The sequence below is a fragment of the Syngnathoides biaculeatus genome, chromosome 16, assembly GCF_019802595.1.
Source record: "Syngnathoides biaculeatus isolate LvHL_M chromosome 16, ASM1980259v1, whole genome shotgun sequence".
Lineage (NCBI taxonomy): Eukaryota > Metazoa > Chordata > Actinopteri > Syngnathiformes > Syngnathidae > Syngnathoides > Syngnathoides biaculeatus.
The window spans coordinates 18,498,814-18,526,729 of NC_084655.1; the positions used below are offsets into that span (position 1 = coordinate 18,498,814).

General features: G+C 46.1%; 1 protein-coding gene across 5 annotated transcripts in view; it reads left to right on the top strand.

Annotated features, from left to right (window-relative positions):
* The first annotated feature begins 217 nt into the window (after positions 1-217).
* Positions 218-27,916, top strand: part of srcin1a (SRC kinase signaling inhibitor 1a) — a 102,703-nt gene continuing 75,004 nt past the window's right edge. For 3 of the 5 annotated variants that reach the window (XM_061845413.1, XM_061845414.1, XM_061845419.1), the window contains exon 1: positions 218-504. In XM_061845413.1, coding sequence (XP_061701397.1) covers positions 483-504 — 22 coding nt within the window. In that variant the 5' untranslated portion in view covers positions 218-482. Of the gene's footprint in view, positions 505-639; positions 885-3,930; positions 4,009-27,916 lie in introns of those variants that run through there. The other 2 variants (XM_061845415.1, XM_061845416.1) reach the window with 2 other exon arrangements.

The window sequence follows — 27,916 nt, forward strand, 5'->3', positions numbered from 1 at the left end:
CTGAGACTCTGTAGAGTATGCACATATGAAAGCACCCTGTCACAAGGCTTCTGAAGACCACGCCCCCACCCTCTCTCTCTCTCGTTCTCTCTCTCTCTCTTACACACACACCGGTACGCACGCGCGCATACATACACACACCCATACGCACCCACACGCGCACACACACACACACACACACACACACACACACACACCGCTGTTGGGGAGCGCCGCCGCTGGACCGCGGCCATCTCGCCGAAAGAAAGGGAGTCCGAGCGAGGGCGAAGGGACAAAAGCGGGGAAAGGAAGTGGGAGTAGAGAGACTTGGAAGCGGGATCCCGGCGCGAGGCAAAGGAGCGACCTCTACGTGCTGCAAAAAAAGAAAAAGCAAAAAAAAAAAAAAAAGAGAGAGAGAGAGAGAGAGAGAGAGAGAGGAGGCGGGAACGAGGAAAAAGGGGGAACGCGATCACAGTCACGGCTGCAGCGCTCCTTGACGCAGCATGGGCAATGCACCATCTCAAGGCATGTCAAACCGTCTCCTTTTCGTCATTCTTGTGCGTGCGTTGCGCGGCGCAACCTGCTGCGAGACGGGGGCGGTCGGGCCGCGCCGGAGGAGAGCGATGCTGGATGCAGGTGGTACGGGCGCAGCTCATCTCGGGTTAGAGGTGCTGGATGCAAGGGGTGCTCCTCTGTGCGTGTGTGTGTGTGTGTGTGTGTGTGTGTTGTGTGTTTGTGTATGTTGGCGTGCTGGACAAGGCGACCTCTATACGGAAGCTTTTCTTTGTAAGACACGGAGCGGAACGCTCATATTTGCTGGCTGTGATGTTGGCTTTTTACTGTAAAGGGACTTAATCTCCAGAGGCCATGTGGGGGATGGTATTTTCTAACGGATAAATGGCCAGGTAATACTCTATTCTTTTTATTGCATTTTATCTTTTTTTTTTTTTTTTTTTTCCAAAGTGAGGCGCTCACTCTAGGTGTTCCATCGACAACACTAATTGAAGGTCACAGTGAGCCGTAATTGGACGATGCTGATAGGTTACCTCCACCAAGGGTAGAGTTTGTAGTATATTGTAGCACAGCAACATGACCAATTTTCAAAAACTTTTATGGAAAGCACAGAATTTCAACGTGGTGAGGATGACACGGTGGGAAAGGCAATTTCCTTAATTTCCTCACCAAGCGTATCGCCGCTGCCCGTTGATAAGTATGTCACATTTTATTTAATATGGAGGCCACCGTAGTCGTACAGCGCTCGGGAAGTCTGCCTCACGGTTGAGTGGTTCTCGGTTTTGGATTTTCGTCCTCGTTCAAGAAACGTGCGCGCTAGTTTCTTCGAAGGCTTAAATCATCCTAAGGTGTGAATGTGAATGGTTGTGTACATTATATAGTATTTATGTACCCTGCGACTGACTGCAAACCGTTCGCGTATCCTCCGTCCCACCCAGATCACCTGGGAGAGGCACCAGCTCACCCGCGTCGACCGTTGAGGTGCTAAGCTCGAGAAAATGATTTGGTTGGTTGTTTAATATTTTAGTATTACACCATAATTGACTCACAATTAAGCCAATGTACACAAGAAATGTTCATCTTCAGTGGTGCATTGAGATATGAGTGACCTTTGCTTCAATGACTTAGCTGTTTTTTGAGCCGTCGTTAGCTTGACTTTTTTTTTTTTTTTTTTGTCTTTGCTTTGACTCGCGAGAACGGACTTGAGACCCAGAACAAACGCTGCATGGCGTTGACCTCGACTCAACTCACATCACAACAAGCAACACTTCGGCAAAGCCTGAACAGTTCTTCAATAAAAGAGGCTTCGAGTTTTTTCATCCCACTTGTAGTTGAATTTTACTGTCAAACTATCCATGCATCCATTTTCTTTGACCGCTTATCCTCGCAAGGGTCGCGGGAAGTGCCGGAGCCTGTCCCACACCCTGAACTGGTTGCCAGCCAATCGCAGGGCACATCGAGACAAACAGCCGCACTCACAATCACACCTTGGGGCAATTTAGTGCGTCCAATTAATGTTGCATGTTTTTGGGATGTGGGAGGAAAACCGGAGTGCACGGAGAAAACTCACGCAGGCACGGGGAGAACATGTAAAGGGGGTGCCGGGATCAAAGCCGGGTCCTTAGAATTGACCCCTCCGTGGATATTGCGCAATCCGTGTCACTGACCAATCAGAGGCCAGAGATCTGCATAAACCAAAGCTCGTTTTTGCTCCCACCATTTTCTCAGACAACATTGCATGGTCCAGTATAGGTTTAGTTAGCGTTTTATCGCGTATTTGGGTTATTTAACAAAAAATATGGTTAAGAAGTGTCGTCACGGACTTTGTAATAGTGAGGACAGGTATCCTGAAAGGGGAGTTGGTGGACTTGGATTCGTACCCTTTCCAAAACCGAAGACCCAGTACGAAAAATGCCTTCGATGGATCAAACTTTGTGGAAGACCGCATCATCAACTAAATCCATCTAATATCAACCGGAACACATATGTTTGCACCAAGGTATGCCCTATATTTGATTTTCAATACATGTCTCGTATAAATGAATTCGAAGTTCTTCGCTTGCATAACACTGCTGCGTGTCAACGATTGACACACTTATTCTTTGTTGAGCGATATTTAGCGATGATCGGACTGCACAAACGTATGGATTTCGTGGTGGCTCGCGACCGAAGCTTAACCAGACGGTGTTTGCACGAAGATATGCCCGAAATTTGATTTTTAATACACGTCTCGTATAAATGAATGAGACGTTCTCCGCTAGCATAACATTGCTACGTGTGAATGATTGAATGAAATCAGAAGCAAGCCGAGTCTGTCTCAGTTCAGAATGTATTGTATTGTATTTGCCATTTTTACTGTTTGTCTTACGTCAGCGCACGTGACGTGACGTGACGTCACTTCAGGAGGCGTGGTTAAGTGCCCTGTACGCAGGGGGTCAATTGTGAACCCAATGCTTTACCAGCTGAACCACCGTGCCGCCAAAGAGAATGACAATTTGCACATTTGAAACAACCGCATCGCTTCGCATCGCAGTCCTTTAGCTTGATGCTAATGCTAATCAGCATGTGTGTTTCCGGCGAAGCAAGGGATTAAACACAAACGTGCCGCAACACATGTCGATCGGCAATTAGTGAATCACAGTGTACTTTATTCTTTATTCCTTGTGAAATTGGTGCCATATGGATGAGTTGAGGGCAGGCAAGACGTAGTATGACAAAAACTTTGATTTCATATTTATTCGTATGCTCATTATGAAGTACAATAATATGCATTACTATTTTTCATGGTTACAATGTACCCGGTAGATTGTTTACAAACATTGCAATGATTTGTTGTTGTGGTTTTTTTTGGGGAAGGCTGGAATGGATTAATGGCATTTCCATTCATTTCAATGGATAACGACGATTTTGCACGCGAAGGTTACGAATTTAACGTATCACGCAAGGCACCACTGTCGATATGATGAAACTGACACATGACTTAACGAGAATACAAACAAATTATTTTGTGCAGCAAGGAAAGAATGTCATATTCATTTTTCTGCCACATTTGTGTAGGATCTGAAACGTGTTTCCGAAGTCTGTACACGTTTTTTTTTTCAGGACAGTTCACACTCATTGCGTTAGAGTTCAAATGGCCATAAAGAGGACTTACAAAGTTTTCACCGGGCGATATGGTCTCGGCGGTCGACCTTTTAGTGCTGATCCAAATTCGGTTTGCTCGGCCATTCTACTTTCACTGGGGTGCCTTCAAGGACACACGGAGGGGAGGGGGAAAAAGCACGGTTGGTGCGGGGGTGTTAATGCGAACAACAACTGTCGTGCTGCGTGAGGATTCAAAGTCTTCAGCCTCGCTCGGGCGTCAGTTGGGCAGACGGTGGAGCGGGCCCAGGGGAGGAGATGAGATAGGACCGAAAGAAAGTTTAAAAGAAGCCGAGGAAGGGCCGAACGGCGTGGAGATGCCGAGGGTCTCGTCCGCCGTGGCGTGCTGCGATGTGGTCATCATTTAGGGGGCTCGTAAGTGTTCAACAGCGCCTGAAATCTTTTATCCCGCCTCGGCGAGGGGAACACACTTTGCTCAGGAGTCATTCAGGAGCTTACTCGGGTCACATTCAGGTGACAGCCGACTTAAGCGTATTTAGACCTTTTGCACCCCGCAGTTTATTTGATTTCATGCTTTATTACGCTAAAGCCTCGTGTCTGTCACAACAGATTTGTCTCGTTTGTGTTGCTACGGCGGTTTATTTAGGAATCTAAAATGATGGAATTTATCGCTTAAAATAAAAGCACCAAAACGTTAGCAGTCAAACTGGGCAGAATTGACTTAGTTTCGGGAAAACCATCCTACAACGCTCATCTGCACTTTCAAGTACCGTCACCACTGGTGGCAATTAACCGCCATTAGTGTAACATCACTAATCTTCCGCAACACGCCGTCGGAGCAGGCGCCGCTTCTAACCGGCGGCCGCCACGGCGAATGCAAGTAAGCCCATTAGACGTCACGCTAGCGGGCTCAGGCGCGGGAATGGCTTAAGCCGAGCGGAGCGTTAAACCCGGCGACGATGACGCCATTGTCCACAGATGACTGATCCCGCTAACCTTCGCCTTCATCGCCTTTGTAAATCTCTCTATCCGATCCCGCAGTGACACTTTTTGATGCGAGTTACAAAAAAAAAAAAAAAAAAAGAAAGAAATGCACACTGATGTGTGTGGGAATAAGCATTTTTGAATATTCTCGGAGCGGGAAAAACAAGGAGGCTGCTCACTCATCATCCAAACAAAATCATTTACAAAGGTACTCGAATCATGTTCTTAACTCATTCACTGTCAGCAGTTTTTCAAAAGCTGTTCTTGATGTTGCCAACCGTTTTCGAGCTTGTATTCTGACACTAGCGCTCTGCCGCACCTGCGCCCATATTTTTTCCTCGACCGGCGGTGGAATGTGTTAAATGCCTGATTTTTTTTTTTTTTTTTTTATATCCTCGCATATTGGGCTTGTAACTGATAAAGAATCTTTAAATATTAGAAAAATTGTGTGTACCAGACCTTATCGATAGTACATAGTATATACAGCCAGAAATTTGCATACACTATGCAAAAACACGTTTCAGTTTTTGTCTCATTCTCTGAAGTCGAATCACACAGAACTTCTCCTGTTTCACGTCAGTCAACATCACCAAAATTTTGCATTTTATTTTTAACCTTTTTTATTTTTATTTTAATATATTGTATTAAATATTTTAATATTATTTTATTCAATTTCACAATAATGACAGAGAGAATTTCGTAGAGAATTTTATATGATTTTCTTTGAGGTCAAAAGTTTACAAATACAAAAAGTACTATGTTTTTAAAGAACATGGGGAAGTCGAGATCATGAGGTCTTGGCTTTGGAAGCTAACTGACAACATGTGAATTCATTATTGACACACCTGGGGATGTATTTAAGGCCACATCTCAAACACTCTGCTTCCTTGTTTAAAACCATGGGAAAAATAAAAAGAAATTGGCCAGGAAATCAGAGAAAGTATCGTCGAGCTCCACAAGTCTGGCTCATCCTTGGGTACAATATCAAGATGCTTGAATGTGCCGTGTTCATCTCTTCAAGTATTTCAGCGAGGGGCATTTCAATGGTATTTCCATGCAACGGCGGAGAAACCATCGATATTAGCGCGAGATCATTCCGGAGTCAGAGGAAGACAGAGAAGCCACATAATACAATATATTATAACCCATAGACGAATTCGTCATTGACAGTTTCCTATTTTCGTGTTACATATCACACTTGTGTGCAGAATCTGGATGTGTATCTGTATATGTCACGTCCCATCGGAACGAGAGTAGGACCCAAATGCAGGAAAAGGTTGGTCGGAGAACGGACGAAGGTCGGTACACACAGGTTCGATCAGGGATACCGGAGCACACGAACGGGACATGAAGATCAAACGAACTGGCGCCGGCCAGTTGTCATCGCGGTCATATAAATCCACAGCATAATCAGGCTGCATGAGGCGCAGGTGTGCACCTTCCAATCAGCGCACCTGCGCGGACACCCGCACAGCTCGTGCTGAAGCGGCAGGATCATGACAGTACCCCCCCCCCCCAAAGGCACGGCTCCCAGACGTGCCTAAACGAAAAAACAGACAATAATTAACACAGGTAGGGGTGGGCGGAAGGGGTGTCCGGAGGAGGGCACGCCCCCCCCCCACCCCCCCGAACCCCAGTCTGGTGGCCACCAAACACAAGGGTGGACAAGTCAGGAGGACGACCCGGACGCCAAGCACCAGGGTCCCCAAGGGGCGATTCGGGCGGACGACCTCTGTGAGGAACCAAACGGCGAAGCAGGAACCAGAACGAGGCAGGCAACTGCTCCGGACGAGAACCTCCCACGCCGTCGTTGCAAGACGACCAGGGATTGGTCGCCACCGAGGCTTGGTCAGTAGGCAGCCGTGGATTGGTCACCAACGAGGCCAGGTCATGAAGCGGCTGGGAGCCATCTGGAGCGAATAGGATGATGGAGACAAGGACCAGAGCCATGACCGCCACCATCCCGAAGTCTCTCCAGCTCCAGGGTGGCTCCACAGAACTCCCCAGCTCCTGGTGGACAGCACCGTGAGAAGGCGACGACACCATCCCCTCCTCCTGGACAGCAACGTGAGAAGGCGGCGACACCATCGCCTCCTCCTGGACAGCAACGTGAGAAGGCGGCGATACCATCGCCTCCTCCTGGACAGCAACGTGAGAAGGCGGCGACACCATCGCCTCCTCCTGGACAGCAACGTGAGAAGGCAGCGACACCATCGCCTCCTCCTGGACAGCAACGTGAGAAGGCAGCGACACCATCGCCTCCTCCTGGACAGCAACGTGAGAAGGCGACACCAGTACCACCTCCTCCTGGACAGGAACGTGAGAAGGCGGAGGCAGCATCACCAACTCCACCTCCTCCTGGACGGGAGCGTGAGGCGGCTGGGGAACTGTCGCCACCTCCTGGACGTGAGAAGGCGGAGCCAGCCTCACCAACTCCACCTCCTCCTGGGCGGGAACGTGAGGCGGCTGGGGAACCGTCGCCACCTCCTGGACAGGAACGTGAGAAGGCAGTGTCAGTGTCACCGTCACCACCTCCTGGACGGGAACGTATGGGCGTGCCCGTCGCCGACATAGCAGGAACGGGGAGCGACCGTGGGCCGGTCGCCGACAGAGCAGGAGTGTGGAGCGTCCGCGGGCCGGTCGCCACTGGCACTCCAGAGCACGGACGAGAAACGGCTGTGGAGACGTCGCCACCTCCTGGACAGCAACGTGAGGCGGCATCGAGTCGGTCCCCACTGCCACGTGAGCTTGCAGTGCATCCGCTGAAACAGCAACGTGGGCGTGGCGCGGTGGCGAATCCGTTTCTAGGGCAACGTGAACGAGCGTCGGCAGAGAGTCAGTCGAAACTGACACGTGGGCGTGTCTAGAGAGCGGGTCAGTTCCGACTCCCGCGTAAGCTCTGCTCGGAACAGCCAAAACCTCGACGTGCGCTTGGCGTGGTGGCGAGTCCGTTCCCACTGCGACGTGCACTTGGCAAGGAGGCGGGTTGGTTTCCACAGCTACGTGCGCTTGGCGAGGTGGCGGGTCCGTTCCCACTGCGGCGTGCACTTGGCAAGGGGGCGGGTCGGTTTCCACGGCAACGTGAACCTGAGCAGGCGGAGAGTCAGTCGAAACTGACACGTGGGCGTGTCTCGGGAGCGGGTCAGTTCCAACTGCCACGTGAAACCTGCATCAGCAGCGAGTCCGTCGCCGTTGCGACGTCAGAGTAGCTCGACTGGTTCGCCCATCCTTGCCGGACCTGGGCCGTGAGAGCCGCCAATTCGGCGCTCTGCCGCTCTATCTCCGCCCGCATTTCACGGTAGAACGCCTCGTGATTTGGCGGCTCCTCCTCCCTCTGGGCTGGAAGCTTCGCCACCAGCTGCGGTTCTGCGGGCTTCGCCGTTGCCGGTGAGGAGTGGGAGGACTGTGTCTTGGTTGCCGCGCAGCGGGAGGCACAAGGGAGCGCCCGGCCGGGGCGTCTCCTCTGGCCGCCACGCGGAGGTCCCGGGTAGATGGCCAAGCGGGTTCCCTCGTACAGATTGGTGTACTTGGACCTACAGGGCAAAGTCCCTCGGGTGCTGGAAACGCGGGGATGTGAAACAAACTGACTGGGATGAAAAGCCGGGCAAAGAGATTCAAAATCAAAGTCATCAGAGTTGTACTCAGGCAGCCGGTCATACAAATCACGGTCCTCCTCATATTCCGAAAAGTCAGAGTCCAGAAGAATATGAGGAGCTGGACGGGTCGTGTTCGGGACGTATTCATACCTCGCTGGCGGAGCGTAAGACACGGAAGCAGAGGACATCAGGGAGCCTACCCGGATCGGACAGGCTTGGTCCTCCGGCAGAATGTTTACCTTGCGTCGGTCCCGGCGACGCCGGGTCTTTCCTGCTGGGTCCTGTATTGGCCAGTTCGTTCTGCGGACACCCGCACAGCTGGTGCTGAAGCGGCAGGATCATGACAGTATAGCCGTTTGTGAACCGCCGTATGAAGGAAAAGAAGAAGGCGAGGCTTGATTTACGAGTTGTTTCTCTCGTTTTCTTTGTGTAACGTCACGCGCTCCCCTTAATAATTATTCTCGAATTAGTGCCGAACCTACGTAAGTCCCGACCGAGTACGACAATCACTACTTTAGTGTCCTCAAACATCGTTCCTTCAGTCTTGGTGTCTCGGTGCACGTCGAAGGCTTTTAGGACCCGCTGGTCCGGTTTAGCTTAGCTCACTAGCCGCCAACATAGAGACACGTTTGTGCAGTCAGGTCCTCGCAAAGTATCGCTCAACACAGATCAAGTGTGTCAATCGTTCACACGCAGCAGTGTTATGCAAGCGAAGAACTGCTAATTCATTTATACGAGACATGGATTGAAAATCAAATCTAGGGCTTACCTTCGTGCAAACATATCTGTTCCGGCTGATTTTAGATGGATTCAGTTGATGATGCGGTCTTCCACAAAGTTTGATCCATCAAAGACGTTTTTCGTACCGGGTCTTCGGTTTTGGAAAGGGTACGAATTGAACTCCACCAACTAGCCTATCAGGATCCCTGTCGTCACGATTACAAAGACTGTGACTACACCTCTTAACCATATCTATTGTTAAGGAACCCAAATATGTGATAAAACGCTAACAAAAGCTATACTGGACCATGCGACTTTGTCAGAGGTAATGGCGGACGCCAACATTTATGCAGATCTCTGGCCTCTGATTGGTCAGCGACACGGATGACGCAATTTCTACGGAGGGGTCAATTGGACCAGGATTTTTGCAGAGTACTGTCAGTAGCTTGTGGATTGTTACCCAAAACGTTTGACCCAGATCATGCAGTTCAAAGGAATAGATTTAAACGTTAGACCTGGATGAAACAAAAAAATCAAATTCTCTGAGAAATTCTCCCTGTGGTTATTGTGGCATTTAACAAAATTACATAATTTTGGTGATCCTGCCTGACCTGAAACCGGAGAAGTTCTGTCTGATTTGACTTCAGACAATGAGACAAAAAAATTAAATGTGTGTTTTTACACAGTGTATTATACGTAATTGTCTGGCTTCAACTGTGGATAAACACTACCCTTACGATACCCTCTGCAGTTGAGTAAACAAACAACCCAAGCAGTCACCGCCATCATTTTAAATACCTCCCAGGGTGATGAAATGTGCTTCAACGCCACCACATTAACAAACACGTAGTGAAATTAATACCGCCCTGGAAGTGCCACATAAATCTGAGAATGACTCTTGTGTAATGGCAGTATTTTTTTAATTAATTTTTTTTTTAAAAAGGGATCTTATTAGATTGTGCGAGAAATGCGTACCCAATGTCGTAATCAATCCTACCAAATCAACTAAAAATGGGATTTACTGCCGATACTCCCCATTTATTGCGGTCTTAATTGCAAATACTGTTTAGCAACCTCGCGCATTTGCATCTTCAGCAGTTATCCGTCACTTCCCCGGTGACAACCCGTCCCTAAATCCTCGTTGTTATCTTCTGGTTCTTCCGGTTCCGTCTCCTAAACAGTTTGGGCTCGGATGTTTATCGAGCGTCGGTAATCGGCCGCCCTCGCGTGAACCGTGAACCTTTTGTTTTTTTTTTTTTATTGAGCTCCGTTTTGAAGACGCCTTTGTGCTCGTAAAGTCGAGTACTGGCTGTCGCCGGCCTGCCCGTTCCTGGCGCACGAAAGACCCGCCAGCTCTGCCCCCGTGATTGGCTGACGGTGATGCAATGTTTCACGCCAGGCGTCGAAAAAAAAAAAACGCCGCCGCTCTCCGTGTTTTCGGGGCGCGTTAACTAGTGATCGACCCTTGCGGGCGCGGTGTTGCCAGATGAGATCTGATAATTATTCACACATTAATAGTTCATGAATATTAACTGCATGAGCGGTAACATCCGCTTTTATGCTTCACGTGGCGTCCTTGTCCTGGCGGGTTATCACCGCGCCGGAGCCTGCAGGAGCTTTTTGACACCCATCCAAGATGGTGATTGAACACACGGCGCCACAGACTGCATCACACTCTTTAAAAATCTAAAATTCAGCTTTCTGTTGCAGAGATTTGTCCCTCACTGTCACTCGTAGCCTGAAGGTTGTTAAAGATTAAAGAATTTAAATATTGCATTTATCCAAAATCTTTTTCTCTTTCTGTGAGACAAATGGACAAATAATGCAGGAATTAGAGGACTGGTCATTGCTATTGCAGCTTTTGTCTTTTTGTTGTCACGTCTGAAAGTATCATTTCAGATTGAGCAATTTAGGATAGGAGCAATTTAGAATGTTCAATTGACCTACCATGCATGTTACCGGGATGTGGAAGGAACCCGGAGTAGCTGGAAAAAACCCATGCAAAGCAGGCTGTTGTCGTTTATTACACTCATTATACACGATACATAATTGCACTAATGTAAAAATAATGGCATCGCACTATGTCAATCTAATATGAAAGTGTAGATTATTTTAGTAAAAGGAGTGCAATCACCCTATTGTCGCGTTAAATTCTGAATATTTCCTTTGAACGGGAGGCTACTGCTGGGTCACAGGTCAATATTTACGTCATGGTGTCTTTATGTTACTCTCTACCAGTGGAAGAAGTACAGAAATGCATAAAATGGAAGCATTAAAGAGGAGTTTGCAATGAAAAACGTTTTTTTTTTTTTTTTTTTTTTTAAACATTTGTCAAAACAGCCATTAATATAGTGGTACACATGCCTGGCTTTGGTGCGGGCAGCGCGGGATCGATTCCCGCACAGTGACGGTGTCGATATCTGCCCCGCGACTGGCTGGCGACCAGTTCGGGGTGTAGTCTGCTTTTCGCCCGAAGCTAGCTGGGATAGGCTGCAGCTTTCCCGCAACTCTTGTAAGGATAAGTGGCTTGGATAATGACGTGACAAAAGAGCCATTATGACTTGAGAATACATAATAAATATGATCTATTGGAAAAATGAGCAGACTGTGACCCCATCATGCATGTAAATTAATGTACAAGAAACCACCGCGCCTGAGGAAAAACAATAAGAAATTTCATTGCAGGCAAACCCATGCAGCCTGCGGCTGACCTGCTATCTTGTTACCGCAGAAATGCACCTTATATGTCGTGGAGTGTCACAATAACACAAAATATTGTTTTTAAGTGTACATTTTGGAAACCTTGGGGGTGTGCTCATAGTGAGTGCTCAACAAATGATTGACACCTTGTGAGTCCCGCTTTCTGTCTCCTATTGGTTGTTTTCCCTTGGTTGCATTTTTTTTTTTGTACATCTAATTAGAGGCACATGATGGGCCAAGAAATGACCGATTTTTTTTTTTTTTCACAGATCATATTCATCACGGGGTGGTGTCAAATCCGAATGACAGTTTTAACAAATATGACAAAGCGATTTCTGAAGATTGCGAACTTCCCTTTCACAGCTACATGAAGTGAAAAAGGTCAAACACTGGGGTAGCCTTCCTCTTCTTTGTTGAACTCGTTCCTTGCGTCACGCCGGTTTTCCTCACCCGGTCGAGGGCGACTCCCCGGCTTTTGCGCGGCCTCAGAAAGTCGCACCGAGCGAGGCAACCGCGAGTGCTAAGAGAACAAAGAGCGATGAGGCAAGCGGCGCTTTTGAAGGAAATGAGCTTGGCGATGCTAGCGAGGCGCTGGCAGGAGCGGTAATAGTTTTCCTCCCCCCCCACCCCCTCCCACTCCCCTCCCGATGGTTCCCTCCTACGTTCTACCCCTTAGTCTGATTTTCATTCCCCAGATGCTCTGGCAGGAATACAAAGCAGGCGGCACAGGCGCTGATGATTCCGGGCCCAGATTAGCCTCCTTCTGTTCCTGACTGGATCCAACTTATCACTCATCGCGTCCTGGTTCTGCTGCGTACCCGTCCGCTATCATTCCGTTGCCTCTTGACTCGCCGTTCTCCTAGTTGTCTCGTTCAATTCATCAGACCCCGTAACCCGAAATCCCCAAAGTGATGCTGATGAAGTACCGCTTTACAAATTTTTCTTCCCCATGTTTCAACAGTCTCCGGGTTTTGAGAAATCATTTAGAGGAATTTATTGGTAATTGTTACATTGTTGCCATTTGTGTCATGGTACAATATAAAAATCACATGACAAATCCATGGGATAACCGTGGGAAACTAAAAAGAAATTGGCCAGGAAATCAGAAAAAGAAGTCTCGTTCATCCTTGGGTACAATTTCACAATGCTTGAATGTGCCATGTTCATCTCTTCAAACAGAGTTAAAAGTATGTCCGCCATTAAATAAGATAAATAATTTTGGAGAGCACCTCATAGAGTAATACACATTTTACCATCTTTTAAATCCATGAGGGGCAAGAGTCAGCCCAAGTCAACTAATTGTTATATAAATTATTGTTATTTTTAAACTTCTGTATAGTCACTGCCCACTGTGGAGTTATTTAATTTGGCCGTCGGCCGATGCGGGTTGTTCCATTTGTTTTCCCATCGATGTGCAAACGCAGCAATATTAGATATGCGACGCTTCAAATGTGAATAGAAAAACAAACGGCCACAGCCACGAAATCAGAATTCCACACTTCGGGCTGCGGAATACATCCACTCTAAGGGATCAATAGAAAGTTGAACAAAAAACAAAAATCAATATTTTATGAGCCCCCGCATGAAAAATACAACAATGTCCACGTAATACTTGCGGAGAAGCAGTGCAGGACTTTCACCAGCCAGTCTTCCGGTTGACGAGGCGCAACATTGCGTGCGAAGTTCACGGCCGCGCCCCGACCCGACTGCCACAAACTATCAGGGCAGCGACTATGAAAAGGTCACATCCTACTTCTTCGACCCCCCCCCCCTACCCCCCACCGCCCCTCCTTGAGACCGACCTGCTCCCTTTTTCAGTTCATCCGGCGACCGCTCCTCGACCTCCCCATTGATCAGGCGAGCCGGATCCGTCTCCTCGATCCGACGCGTTAATGGCGAACCCGTGGCTGCGATGCCCGTGCGTGGCGTTGAAATGCAAGACAAGCCGCCGAAATATGGTATATAATATTTTCTTACTTGAGGGGGAGTAGGACTGAAAAAGTTTATAATTTCATCTTCGATCAACCTAATATCAGAGGAATTCTTTAAAATCTTTTATCCAAAGACAACCGCCGTTGACCAACAATGAACAAATTTCATTGTCACACGTTCAGCGTTCCCCTAACGAACCAGCGGGCGGCTGCTACAATAGCGGAACATCGTGTTTGTTATTTTGTCCCATCGTTGCGGCGTCTGGATTTGCCATCTGCCTTCTCCTCCGATGTCCGACGTGTTCATTTGGAGGGAACATAACGGTCCAAAGCTTGGCTATACCCAGGTCATGGTCTATGTTCAAGGAGATTTAGAGCTCGTGCGCGTGACGTCACCGTTTTCACGCCGCCATAGTGATGGTCAAAAAGAGCTGCTCGACAAGTGTGGGGGACATCAAAATGGAGGAGAATATTATTATAATATTTACAATACTCGAGACCTGTTGCGGCGTTGGTTGTCACAGCAGACGAGACAGATATTCAAATTTGTCATTCTATGGAATACCAGTTGAAAAGACCAGAAAATATCGAAATTAAACATGTTGGATGGTGCCCAACCAAAATGCGCACACACCAGTGTAGCTATCGCTTCATTTCAGGTAGGAATTATTCAATCTCAAATTACCAAGAAGTATTTATAATTCCAAGTTTGAAAACATTTGAGAATAAAACGTATTTTTTTAAAAACTGTCGCAAAGGTTCACGGAGGTTAAGTGTGTACGTTCGCGGAGACTACTCCGTCCTCGTTTGTTTTTTTTCAATCATAGTGAATGAATGCATGTTTGTGTAAAACCATTTGTCATTTATTTCAATATTGGTACTATTTGTATCGAATACTAGCCGGAAAGATTGATGGATTCCAGTAAAGGTTAACGTGTGGCCGAACACGCTTCCGCGTTCACGAGGCGTCGACCCGTCGTCCATTTTTTAATCAGTTATTGAATGCAAATTTGTGTATAACCATTTGTCATTTATTTAAATATTGGTGCTATTTGTATTGAATACGAGCCGGAAAGATCGATGGATTCCGGCAAAGGTTAAAGTGTGGCCGAACACGGTTCTGTGTTCACGAGCCGTCGAAACCGTCGCTATGTGGGATTTATTCCTGATTTGAGAACAGATCCAGCAACTAAGTATTTATATGTGTCCAGACTTTTCTGTGCTTTCAAAGTTTTCCGTGTAAATCTCGACGACTTACTCACCAGATCCATGTGTAGATCCAGCTGTCCAAGACAAGCGGAACCGAATTAACATTCCAATTTCTTATCGGCGAAAACATCAACTTTGGCATTGATTATGGGTCCTCTATGCCGAGTTTAGCTAATTTTTCCACGTACCGTCGTTTATTTTCACTTTCTAAATGTCTAACGGTATATGACAAGACTCTGGGCATGGTTCTGTAAGACATATTTTCCTGTCGTCTCCAACCGACTTAGCACTTGAACAGTGCTTTGCTAGGCAAATGGCAAATTCCCAATTTGAGACCTATAATTTTAAGAACTTTAAGAATTGTAGTTGAAATGTAGCATCCAGTGTCTTTAATACCACCTGACATGCGAATCTCCGCGTTTATGGAAGCGCCTCACGGCTCTGCAAACACTCTTTGCATGTAGCCCCGCATTAGATAAACGTCTGCGACGGGCCTGACGTGCTTCCGGGGGGTGTTGCAAGTGTGTTGTTGCGCGCGAGTGAGGTCTGACACATCAGAGAGGAAAAATAATCTGGTGCTCGCAGACCGGGTTTCTGGTCTACGGGCTACAATCAGTTTGGATGTTTTCTCTTCATTAACCCCCTTGACGCTTGATGTGATATCAGGGTTGGGGGGGGGGGGGGTTATGCTTCTTGATTGACTAACTTTGTCACTCGCACGTCAGACGCGAAAGGCGCTACTTGCCTCCCGCTGTTACTAGGTAACAGGAGGCTCGTGCAAATTTTTTGCAAGCAAGCCGACGAGCGCCGAGGTGTAAACGCGATTATGCTGACCCGGCCTCCGGGGGTTAAGAGTCCGAATAAATGCTCGACGCCGAGTACGTTTCGCCCGTGGTTTTTTTTTTTTTTTTTGACCCGGGCGAGGATACTGGCTGAACGCGCCGCACCTCCCTGCTTGGGTAAAATTTTGAATGAAAAACCATCCAGCCCCTGAGAGCCCCGAGCCCCGAGCCCCGACTTTTGGTCCCTAAAATAACACACCATTTTGTTTCACTTATTGTACTTAATGGTGCCATAATGGTCCAGAAGAACCTTGTTATGTTACCCCGAAGTACAGTGCGCCGAGGCCAATCGAGTACGAGTGGATTCAAATAGCCGGGATCGGCTCCAGCCCTCCCGTGACCCTTGTGAGGATAAGGTGCTCAAAAAAATGGGTGGATGGTCATTATTCGAAAGTGTATTTTAGATGAAAATAGCACTGTATGTTTAGGAAACCATACAGTAATGACATAATTAAATAAAGATAATTGAGGTGGCACGGTGGATCAGCTGGTAAAGCGTTGGCCTCACAGTTCTGAGGACCCGGGTTGGATTCCGGCCCCGCTTGTGTGGCGTTTGCATGTTTTCCCCGTGCCTGCGTGGATTTTCTTCGGGGGACTCCGGTTTCCTCCCACATCAGGGGATAGGGACGGATTGTGAATAGCGGAAATTTGCAGATAATTGACAGCCGTAATTCATTATATTGAATTTTTATTTACACCCCCAAAAATATTAAATAATAATCCGTAAAAAAAAAAAATCCAAAGATTCATAGAACTATGAGTATGCGGGGGCCCACTACTCTGTTTTTACTAATGTCTACTACTTATCTCCTAACTTCACTGGAATTGGGATTTATAGATGGATGACTGATGGATGGACACACAAGGAAACAGACGGAAACCAAAATAATTATGACAACAACAATAAGTAAGAAATTAATTGGACACTCTAAATTGCCCCTCGGTGTGATTGCCAGTGCGGCCGTTTGTCTCGATGTGCCCTCCGATCGCCTGGCGACCAGTTCAGACAGCCGGGATAGGCTCCGGCACTCCCGCGACCCTTGTGAGGATAAGCGACAATGAAAAATGGATGGATGGATGGATACAGATAATTGAAAAGAAAGCTCGTCATTGGATTCAGTTTCATGGTGTATGGGGAATTCTACCTCGGAGCGCTTGATGGTTCCCGTAACTGGAAACTGGACTTTGTTGTCCAGGAAACTGTTTTCCATCTGCTCTCATCGACCAACCTCGAGGTGCCGTGTGGAAAACCATCACAGTTCCTCCTCTGGCACGAGCTCTGCGCGCTTGGCCAGGAAGTGGGCTGCAGCCACCGTTCACCCCCCCCCACCGCCTCCCTCACGGTGCCTCTTTTGGGACGTCATCGTGCCAAAAGCCTTGATGGTAAAATATCCGCACTGACTTCTGGATGGCAGCAAGGCTGCATCGGTGCGGCGTGAAGGCTTCCAGGGGGGGTCTGGCAGGACCGGAGCCAGGCCTGGGTTGTTGTTTCCAGCTGCTACTGGTTGGGTTCGCGTCATTTACAAGCCGTAAACTCGGTGAGGATGTCATGTGAGGGCTTGTATTAAACATGAGGCGGCTTGTGACTCCTGAAGCTTCTGCGGGCGGCTCATCCGGTCGATCATTTTTTTTTTTTTTCTTCCTCATGCTGAAGGCCTGTCACTCCCGATCGCAACCTACAAAATATTCACGGCGGCGCGCACGCGCGTCATCCCATTCTACGTTCAACTTTGTTTTAGCGACTTTGTTAAAACAAAGTCTGCGCCGCTCTCCAGTGCATAACGACTCATTTAGTTCCTTTGTAAACATGGACGGCGTTTGAGAGGCTCGATAAATGAGGTGGCTTAAAACATCCCCTAATGACGAGCGGCAGTCGGGGAGGCGGACGGCATGAATCACTCCCGTCGATTAAAGCGGGAGATAAAAGAGGACGACTGTTATTTGCTTACTCGTGTTTGGCATTTGGGAGTTATGCGCGGTGATTGCACACGTATTGTTTCGTTCTCGGGTGCAACTTCGTCCACGGCTTGGTCCAACTCCCCGCAGGTTCGGTTCCTCTTCACATGCGAGAAAGTGCTCCAGCTAGAGATTAAAATCGAAATTTATATTTCCCTCGCCTCTTACCTGAAATCATCTGGGATAGGTTCCTAATGAGGACAAGGGGCCATCCATCCATCTGTTTTCTTAGCCGCTTATCCTCACGAGGGGTCGCAGGGAGTGCCGGAGCCTATCCCGGCTGTCAACGGGCAGGAGGCGGGGTCCACCCCGAACTGGTTGCCAGCCAATCGCAGGGCACATCCAGACAAACGGCCGCACTCACAATCACACCTAGGGACAATTTAGAGTGTCCAATTAATGTTGCGTGTTTTTTGGGATGTGGGAGGAAACCGGATTCCCCGGGGAAAAGCCACGCAGACACGGGGAGAACATGCAAACTCCACACAAGAGGGGCTGGGATCGAACCCGGGTCCTCAGAACTGTGAGGCCAGCGCTTTACCAGCTGACAAGGGAGGGGCCATTTGGATTTTTGGGACTTAGTGGGCAGTCCAATAAGATCTGCAGGAATTTTTCTCAAAATATGAAAAAAATTTGTAAAAAAATAAATAAATTAATAATTTTATTTTATTCAAAAATATTATTATTATTATTGTTCCATAAATATTGGAAAATAATGCAAAATAGACCCCCCAAAAATGCAAAACATGATATGCTCAAGATAGTCACAAATATAAGTCCAAAATGCAATTCTTTTTCTGCCAAAAAAAAAAAAAAATCCAAAATGCTTGAATGTAAATACACAATGCAAAATATTGGGGAAAAATTATATTGGGCTAAAATTATGAGGAAAAAAACATGTTCGATGAAGGGTGGCACGGTGGAGACAGCTGGAAAGCGTTGGACTTACAGTTCTGAGGACCCGGGTTCAATCCTGGACCCGCTTGTGTGGAGTTTGCATGTTCTCCCCGTGCCTGGGTGGCTTTTCCCCGGCGAATCCAATTTCCTCCCAAATTCCCAAAAAACATGCAACATTAATTGGACACTCTAAATTGCCCCAAGGTGTGATTGGTAGTGCGACTGTTGTCTGTCTCGATGTGCCCTGCGATTGGCTGCCAACCAGTTCAACCGCCTCCTGCCCGTTGACAGCTGGGATAGGCTCCAGCACTCCCCGCGACCATCGTGAGGATAAGCGGCTAAGAAAATGGATGGACGGATGAATGTTTTATGAAAGAGTCCCAAAAAGTTTAAATTAAAAGTACAAAATATGCCGTATAAAAAGTGATGTAATGAGAATTACACAACAAAAAATATATCACATAGCACGTTTAACTTGTCGTCTGATTTGTCTCTTCTTTACGTCTTCTTCTTTCTCTCCTCGTTGCTGCGCCGGCATCAGAATTTTCGACAGAGCATTCAATATTGGATTTGTGTGTCCGACAAAGTGCATGTCCTTTAGCTCGGACACTCACACTGGCAAAGCCCACACGCAACGAATCGTTACGCTGTATCATCGTCGCATAATCACTGTTTAGCCTCTAATAAATGTAAGAGGGCACCGGCCGGGCGAGCCTAACGCAAATTGACACGAGCGCCGCAGCGCGCAGACTTCGCCCATCGACTGTCCTGTCCTGCGTCACAGTCGTCGCTTCTTATGATGCGGCAGAAATCGATGGGAGCACAAAATTGCCACATCCTTGCCGCTCTCGTGGAACTTTTTTCACGGCAAGGATTGCGAAATATTCCACTAAATAAAATACAGTCACATTTGACTAAAATGCGTTACATACCAAAGTAAAATAATTATATCTAAGTTAATTTTTGAAAACAGACATTTATAAAGATTGAATGCAAATGTATTTTGCTGAAGTGTTAAATACAACACATTTGCACTTGAAGGTCCTGTAAAGTGAATTCAGAGATTTCGTTCTAAATATTTGAGGAGAGTATTTATTGAAGACGAATAGTACAGGACATGTACATCAGGGATCAACTCTGAGCCCCTTCCTGTTTGTGGTAGTAACGGATAGGCTGACAGACGAGGTTAGACTGGAATCCCCTTGGACTAAAATGTTCGCAGATGATATTGTGATATGCAGTGAAAGCAGGGAGCAGGCGGAGGAACAATTTGAAAGATGGAGGCACGCACTGGAAAGGAGAGGTATGAAGATTAGCTGAAATAAAACAGAATATATGTGGGTGAATGAGAAGGGGCGGAGGGGGAAGAGATGGCGAGGGTGGACGACTTCAAATACTTGGGGTCAACAATACAGAGCAATGGAGAGTGTGGGAAGGAAGTGAAGAAACTGGTCTAAGCGGGGTGGGACAGTTGGCGGAAGGTGTCTGGTGTTCTATGCGACAGAAGAGTCTCCGCGAGGATGAAGGGCAAAGTTTATAAAACAGTGGTGAGGCCGGATTAGAGACGGCGGGGCTGAAGAGACGACAGGAAGCAGAACTGGGAGGTGGCAGAAATGAAGATGCTGAGGTTCTCGCTCGGAGTGAGCAGGTCGGATAGGATTAGAAATGAGCTCTTTAGAGGGACGGCAAAAGTTGGATGTTTTGGAGACAAAGTTCGAGAGAGCAGACTTCGATGGTTTGGACATGCCCAGAGGCGAGAGAGTCTATTGGTAGGAGGACGGTAAGGATGGAGCTACCAAGGAAGAGAGCGAGAGGAAGACCAAAGAAAAGGTTGATGGATGTTGTGAGGGAGGACAGATGATGCACAAAATAGGCTTAGATGGAAAAAGATGACACGCTGTGGCGACCCATAACGGGACAAGCCGAAAGGAAAAGAAGAAGAAGATTTATTGAAAACGTCTGCAATAAATGTACCGCGGCTCAATAGTTCCGTGTTGTGCAAAATTGGTTCCGAGCAGCGTAAATATGGTTTTATTAATACTCTATATTGCCTCCAGGCAGAATTTTTGCATCAGCTAATTTTCGTGGTCAGCTTAGCCGAGTTAGTTGATGTATTTTTTTATTTTATTTTATTTTTTCACGCGTGACCCGAGTTTGAACATTTCATTCAGGGATGCTCCGTGTTCCACGAGTCGAGGTTTTAAAAAAGTTGAGGTTGAGAGAAAAAAAAAAAAAGAATTGTCGCTTCATCAATTCGTAGTTGCTTGTTTACCTGCACGGCATGCAAATGTGGCTTCACGTGTTGTTAGCGTGTGCTCAATGTTGTGTGTGTGGCAACGGCAGCAGGCTATTTTTATTTCTTTTTTTAAAGCCAAGATTCGAAGCAGCATGTAAACGAGATGTGGGTCAGATTAAGTGTCTGGAGAACTGATGCGCCGACCGCTTGGCTTTCCGATTCCTCGCCACTCTGCGGCATTGATCCGTGTCGTTCGGTGACATTTGCGCCATCGAGGGCGACTGAAGGAGCGGATTAATCACCTGTAATTGTTAGCTAAACGGAGAAAAGTACTTATTATTATTTAAGTAAACATTTAAAAAAAAAACACTTCAAGCAAGAAAAATACAATAAAAATTTCAGCGTAAATTATATACAATGCAATATGGAGAAATGAAAATATTTCCAGGCTCAAACCTCCGAGTGCAAAGCCAAAAGGTTTGGACACCCCCGGTTGAAAGTATCTGAGTGGAATGGATCCAGGCCTCCCCCGCTGCCATATTTGCCGCTTCTTTGTGACTTTGCACCTGCATCATTCAGCCGCCTCCTTCAAACGACGCCCCCCCCCCCCCCCCTTCCGTCAAGTTAATTGGGGGTAAAAACTCGTCCGTCTTCTCTCCACGTGAAGAGCTCCGGAAGCTCGCCGCCGCCACGTTATCTTTGGGACGCAGAGGCGTAATCTCGCCGTAGATTTTGACAGCCGCCGCGCCGTAGCCATCTTGCGCCGAGCGCGGGATGTTTATCGTCATCATCGTCAGCGGTTATCGGCAATCAAACGCTTTATGTCTTGTGACAGGGAGGCGGCGAGGCGCCATCACCGCGCCGGCGTTTTCTGTCATGTTTGATGTTTTTCACTCACCGGCGCTGTAACATATTTTATTGTGGGAGTGTAGCGCCGGAGAAAAGGAGTCGGAGGTGCAGTGTCGGACACAGAAACAGAACTTGCTTTATTGTTCGACATCACCAAAAAACTCGCATAACGGCGGGAACTCTGTTAACCTTTTCCTCCGGAAGCGCAACAACAAAAACAATCCGTGCGGAACCCCGCACCCCAACTCGAGGTCCCGCGGGTGAATTATGTAAACACCACAGGAGGAAGGTAAGTTGGGCGCCACGTTCACGCTGCATTATCCATCAACGACGACAGTCCGCATATTTGTTCGTATGATAAATATGTTAATTGCCGCATTATTTTTAACAGCGCCATATTATTTGTGTGCTTCACTCGGCTAAAGGAGGGAAAAATAACTTACTTAAAAAGATGTATCTTGTAAATATGAATGTATTATTGATCAATTTAGTTTATTGTTTTTTATTGTTATCCATAAAGTAGTAATTTTCCATTTTTAATTTGGATTATAATATTTAATAATACAGTAAACGTATTGTGAAATAAATGTTATATATTTATGAAATGTGAATAAATTATAACTGTAAATATAATATTGTATATTGAATTGTATGTATATTTTTTTCCAAAACATTAAAATAATGTGTTAAATGTTAAATATGGGTCAAGGATTTAGTTTTGATATTAACCATTAAAAAACATTTGGTTTTATTTGGATTATCAGAATTATACAAAATATATACTTTTTCAAAACATTAAAATAATAATGTGTTAAATGTAAAATACAGGTCAAGGATTTAGTTTCGATATTAACCATTAAAAAATATGTTGTTTTATTTGGATTATCAGAATTATATATAATATATATTTTTTTTCAAAACATGAAAATAATAATGTGTTAAATAATGTAAAATACAGGTCAAAGATTTAGTTTTGATATTAACCAATAAAAATGTTTGGTTTTATTTGAGTGATCAGAATTTAATAATAGCTAAATTCACATCAAATTAAAAAATGTCAAACTTATGAAATACCTTTGAAGTAAATCATTGTTCTGTATTTAAAAAATAAATTGAGTAAACATGCGAAATACTGAATATTTTCACTAATTGTAAATTCAGTATAAAATATATATAATGTTTTATAAATGCTCTTGAGATTAAACTGATAAATATATATATATATATATATATATATATATATATATATATATATATTTGATAATATAAAATTGTAAATTTATTAGATTTTCCATTTTCTCACCCTGAAAATACGAAACTTCAGCTGTACATCATCTGAACACAAGGCAACTTTCTAAAATAATGAGAATACAAATGCTGCAAAAATAGTTTTGTGTTCCAAATCTTTTCCCAAGTTGCAGCACGTTGGCTCTCGGTCGGTCTACGTTGCCTTCCAAGCGAGCTCGTCTCGTGACTTCATTGAATCATTTTCTTTCCTCCGCTCAACACTCGAATAGGCCGTGATCGTTTTTGTGTCTCTGCTGTGCTTCTCGGGACCTTTTCAGTCAATTAGTCTCAGCACTCGTCTTTCCAGTGTGCACCGCTTTCTCTCTCTTTCTCTCTCGTTCTCTCTCCCCCGCTCTCCCTTCCACACGAGGACTCGACTTTGCATAATCAAACACTTGTTTGCTTGCCGTCTCGGCGTGCGCAATCCTCGGGCCCTCCGCTATTAGATGAGCAGATTAGAGAAGCAGCTTGTTGTCGTGAACAAAGCGTATGTGTGCGTTTGCCGAAATGAAGGACGCGGGATCAGGTGCAAGTACCTTTTACTTACTCTGCTTGCCGTACATTTTATTTCTCAACGTGGATGACGTCTGCAATGTGGTCCGATCCACAAATGAGCGCACGTATAGGGAAACATTATTCATAAAGGCAATGAAAACTGAACCACTTTGGTTATAGTCTAGGCTTCAGACTGTCCACCCATCCATTTCCTTTGCCGCTTATCCTCACGAGGGGTCGCGGGGAGTGCTGGAGCCTATCCCAGCAGTCAAAGGAGGCAGGGGGGGGGGGTACACACTGAACTGGTTGCCAGCCAATCACAGGGGACATCGAGACAAACAGCCACACTCACAATCACACCTAGGGGCAATTTAGGGTGTCCAATTAATGTTGCATGTTTTTTTTTGGAAGTAGGAGGAAACCCAGGCATGGGGAGAACATGCAAACGCCACACAGGCGGGTCCGGGATTGAACCCGGGACCTCAGAACTGTGAGGCCAACGCTTTACCACCTGATTCACCGTGCCGCCTCTCCAGACTATTATTATTACAATTGGTTACTCTTATTTACTTATTATTTATTTGTATTTTTACATTTATTTATTATGTATTATTATATACCATAGGGCAGTGGCATCACCGGGGCCAAATTTCTTTTCTGAACCTCCTTCTCAAATGATTTGATTGTACGTTGTTAGGGCCACGTTTTAATGTCTCAGCACACCTAAAACCAATCTTATGCCCCCAAAACGATTTTGTATGGCTGCAAAAAAAAAATGTAGCTGTGTGTGTGAAATTTACAGATAAGCCCACTAATTTGTGAATGGTATTCCAATTATTGCAATCTAAGTGAAGGTATTTTTATTTTATTTTTTATATTTGGATCAAGAGTGCATTGTGTGCGAAATTTCAAGGCAATCCCACTAAATTTGAAAGGCATTTAAAATGCCTTTTTAGTTAGTTAGTTTTTTTTTTTTTTAGGTATTTTTAGGTAATTTAATAAAAAAAAAAAAATAAATAGACATTTTACTTAAAAATAGATAATTTTTAGGTAAAATGTTTGGCCTGGGTTTGTTGCGCCCAGCGTGGGCTCAATTCCAGCTCAGTGATGGTTTCGAGATTTGCCCTGCGACTGACTGGCACCCAGTTCAGGGTGTCGTCCGCCTTTCGCTCGAAGTTAGCTGGGATAGACTCCGGGACTCCCGCGACCCTTCTGAGGATAAGTGGCTTGAATGTTAAAGCTAAAGCTAAAGCAGCAAATATTATATTGAAGACTTCATTGAAGTGTCCTAATTTGTGGAATTGCAAGATAAGTCCACGTATTGAAAGATATTTCAAACTCGAGGCAGCCTCACTTGTGAAATTTCTACTTAACGTAATTCCCGGCCTACAGAGCGCACCTGGTTATAAGCCTCACCGAGTACATTTGTAAAGGAAATACCATTTGGTACATACATACACCGCAGCTGTGTAAAAGCCGCAAATGACCACATTGAAACTGACATTCAAACACGAGATATTTACAAAGAAAGACGGTACGTAGAGAGTTTAACGCTAGCGCCGGCATGCTAATGCTAACGCTAGCGCAGCACTAACAGGGCCAGACCGGTAAATGTCACTTCCTCGGCACGTATTTTCCACGGGTCTCAGTCTTACCTTTTCTGCTCGACGGCCCCCTTGCGGCCGTTAGAAAAAAAATGAACAAATTAGCCGGATCACCGCATAAACTGCAGGGTTGAAAGCATGTGAAAAAAGTCGCGGTTTATAGAAAAATGACGGTAATTTTGTTTTACAACTGGTCAGGGGCATTCCCCCCCAAGACAAATGTCTTAACAATTGTGTTGCGTCTGTCTTTGGTCCCAAATACCAATTGGAAGTAGGTTCCTGTGGGAAATTTCTCGCTAATCAGAATTTGTGAAAGACATTTCAAATGCTGTTTTATTCCAAAATATTTTTTTTTGCATTTTTGGTACATAAATCACTTCCTCAGATTCCAATTTATGGACCGCTTGTGTGAAATGTCTTTAGTGGTTTTGAATTTTTTGCGCATGCCTGTATGTTGTGGTCGAGCTATTTTTGAAGACGACTTTGATTTGACCTTGTGTGAAATTTCAAGCTAATCACATTTTTTTTTTAGGATGAATACTTTTATGATTTATGGTGTGCTTTGGAGGACATGCTACGGTTTCTCATGGAAGCGCGTTTCAAAAATTCACGGACAGCGGCAAACGCACGGCTTTCTCGACCCGAGCGACCGCGGCGCTTTGCCGTTTTGTTCCGGCCGGCGCCGACTCCTCAATCGGGCTCGCCATTTCGCGCGGCGTCGCTTTCATCTCTGGAACCTTTTCACACAGCGAAGACGGCGGACGTAGAGTGGCGAGGGGACAACAAAGTGTAAGTGCCTCTGCCGCCTCGAGCTCTTTGGGCAAGATGTTGAAAGAAAGTGAAGAGCGAGAGATGCCGTTAATGGAGGCCCGCTATTGTATATGCGCAGTGTGATGTGCAGGCCACAGCTTCATGTAGGCATAACCACGCTGGCATACGGCACGAGGGTAACGCTGAGAGGAACTGCGGATGCTGTACAGTACAATTTGTGTTTCGGGGTGATTCGAGAGTGAAAGAAGGGCGGGGGATGTTCTTCGAGGACTACCAGGTTTTCTTGCCTGATGTCGGCCAGGTGCTGTTGTTGGCACCCGCGGACGCGCCCGTCGGAGGTAAGCCGCGTCGTCCGGCTACGTCTCACTCTTTTTCCACAAATGGCCATCTGTGCCAATCTGTGCCAGTTCGCTTGTAGCCCGCAGGATAGCCATTTTTAGACGCTTCCGAAAATGTTTTTCTTCTCTGTGCCAGTTTGTTCTTGCTTTTTGCAACATTTTGTGCGAACAAACGACTGATGAGTTTTGATGTTGTAAATCATTTAATCCTACTGTGGATACATTTTCTGTTTGGCCATTAACAGAGCGTGTCTGAAATTGGTTTGGGTCTTTTAGGGGCGACACAAAAATGACCTGCTATGATAAACTCGCAAAAGGTTTATTTGGCCCCGGTTCAATCCTGGCACGCCCCTGTGGAGTTTGCATGTTCTCCCTGTGCCTGCGAGGGTTTTTCTCCGGGCACTCCGGTTTCCTCCCACATCTCAAAAACATGCAACATTAATTGGACACATTAAAAATTGCCCCTAGGTATGATTGTGAGTGCGGTTGGTCGTTTGTCTCTATGTGGCCTGCGATTGGCTGGCAACCAGTTCAGTGTGTACCCCGCCTCCTGCCCTTTGACAGCTGGGATAGGCTCCAGCACTCCCCGCGACCCTCGTGAGGATAAGCGGCAAACAAAATGGATGGATGGATAAAGTGTTTTAATGTTTATGGCACAGGGGTCTATGGCTCAGATGATATTTTCAAAAACCATTTTGAGGTAGCATTGGATATGTAATTTTTAAATATTCTGATTTAATGACAGTTTTGGTCAGTGGCTTTAGCGTTTGTGGCGCTTTAGTCCACGATCCCGCGGTCGAGACACGATTAAAACCACTTTGAGGTGGCCTTGTGTGTGAAATTTCAAGCCATGAAAACTTGCCTGGTAATGGCCATTTTTTTTTAGCGTTTTAGGATCACTTTTGGTGGCTTTGTGTGTGAATTGTCTTCCATTTTCAACATCCAATGGGAAATATTGACGCCATATTTTACAATTATTGTCATACAAACAAACTTTTTTTTTTCTTCATTAAAAAGCGTCTCAAGCTAAGGCCCATCAGTCCCAGACAGCCTCTCCACCTGCATTATAGAGTCAATTTGATGCCTACCAAGGTTAATTTGGCGCTTCAGTAACGACAAGAAATTGCAAGGGGGACTATATATATATATATATATATATATATATATAATATATATATATATATATATTTGGAGTGATTATCGGCAAAAGAGAAGCAAGCAAGACATTTTGCAAGGCGTTTTGCTCCCTTCGCCTTTTTAAAGTGGCTTCCGAGAGGACGGGAGCAGACAGTGCGGCCAATTAGCCGGCTCCGTTCCAGCGACCACGCTCGCTCTTTGAAGGGCACGGACGTTCGCGTTGCGTTCGTGGCAGAAAAATGGGCATTGATTTTGGGGTGAAAGCACCATTCCTCCCCGAGGAAAAGGAAGACGGGGAAAACTGACATTGACTCCTCCGTCCGTCGTCTCCATCCCCTCGCCTGACGCGAATATCTGATCGGTTTTTAATCCCTCCGAATTCCAGCCGTGACTTGGATCTCGGCGGGAGGGCAACCCAGCACATTGAATTAGCTCTTGTAATCAGGCCAGTGTGTGTTTTGAGCACTGATCGGATGTAACGAACGACAGTGGTGCCTTGAGATGAGTGACCCAATTTGTGAGTGTTTAGAGATACAAAACATTATTCGGTTGATGATTTTGCCTTGACTTGCGCGCACCGTCTTGAGATACGCGCGCTGGATGGCGGGAGTGAGCCATAGATGCTATAAGCAACTATGCTGAAAATGAAAATGTACTGTACCTTGGACCGTGACGCTCGCAGATGATATCGTGATATGCAGTGAAAGCAGAGAGCAGGTGGAGGAAGAATTGGAAAGATGGAGGCACGCACAGGAAATGAGAGGAATGAA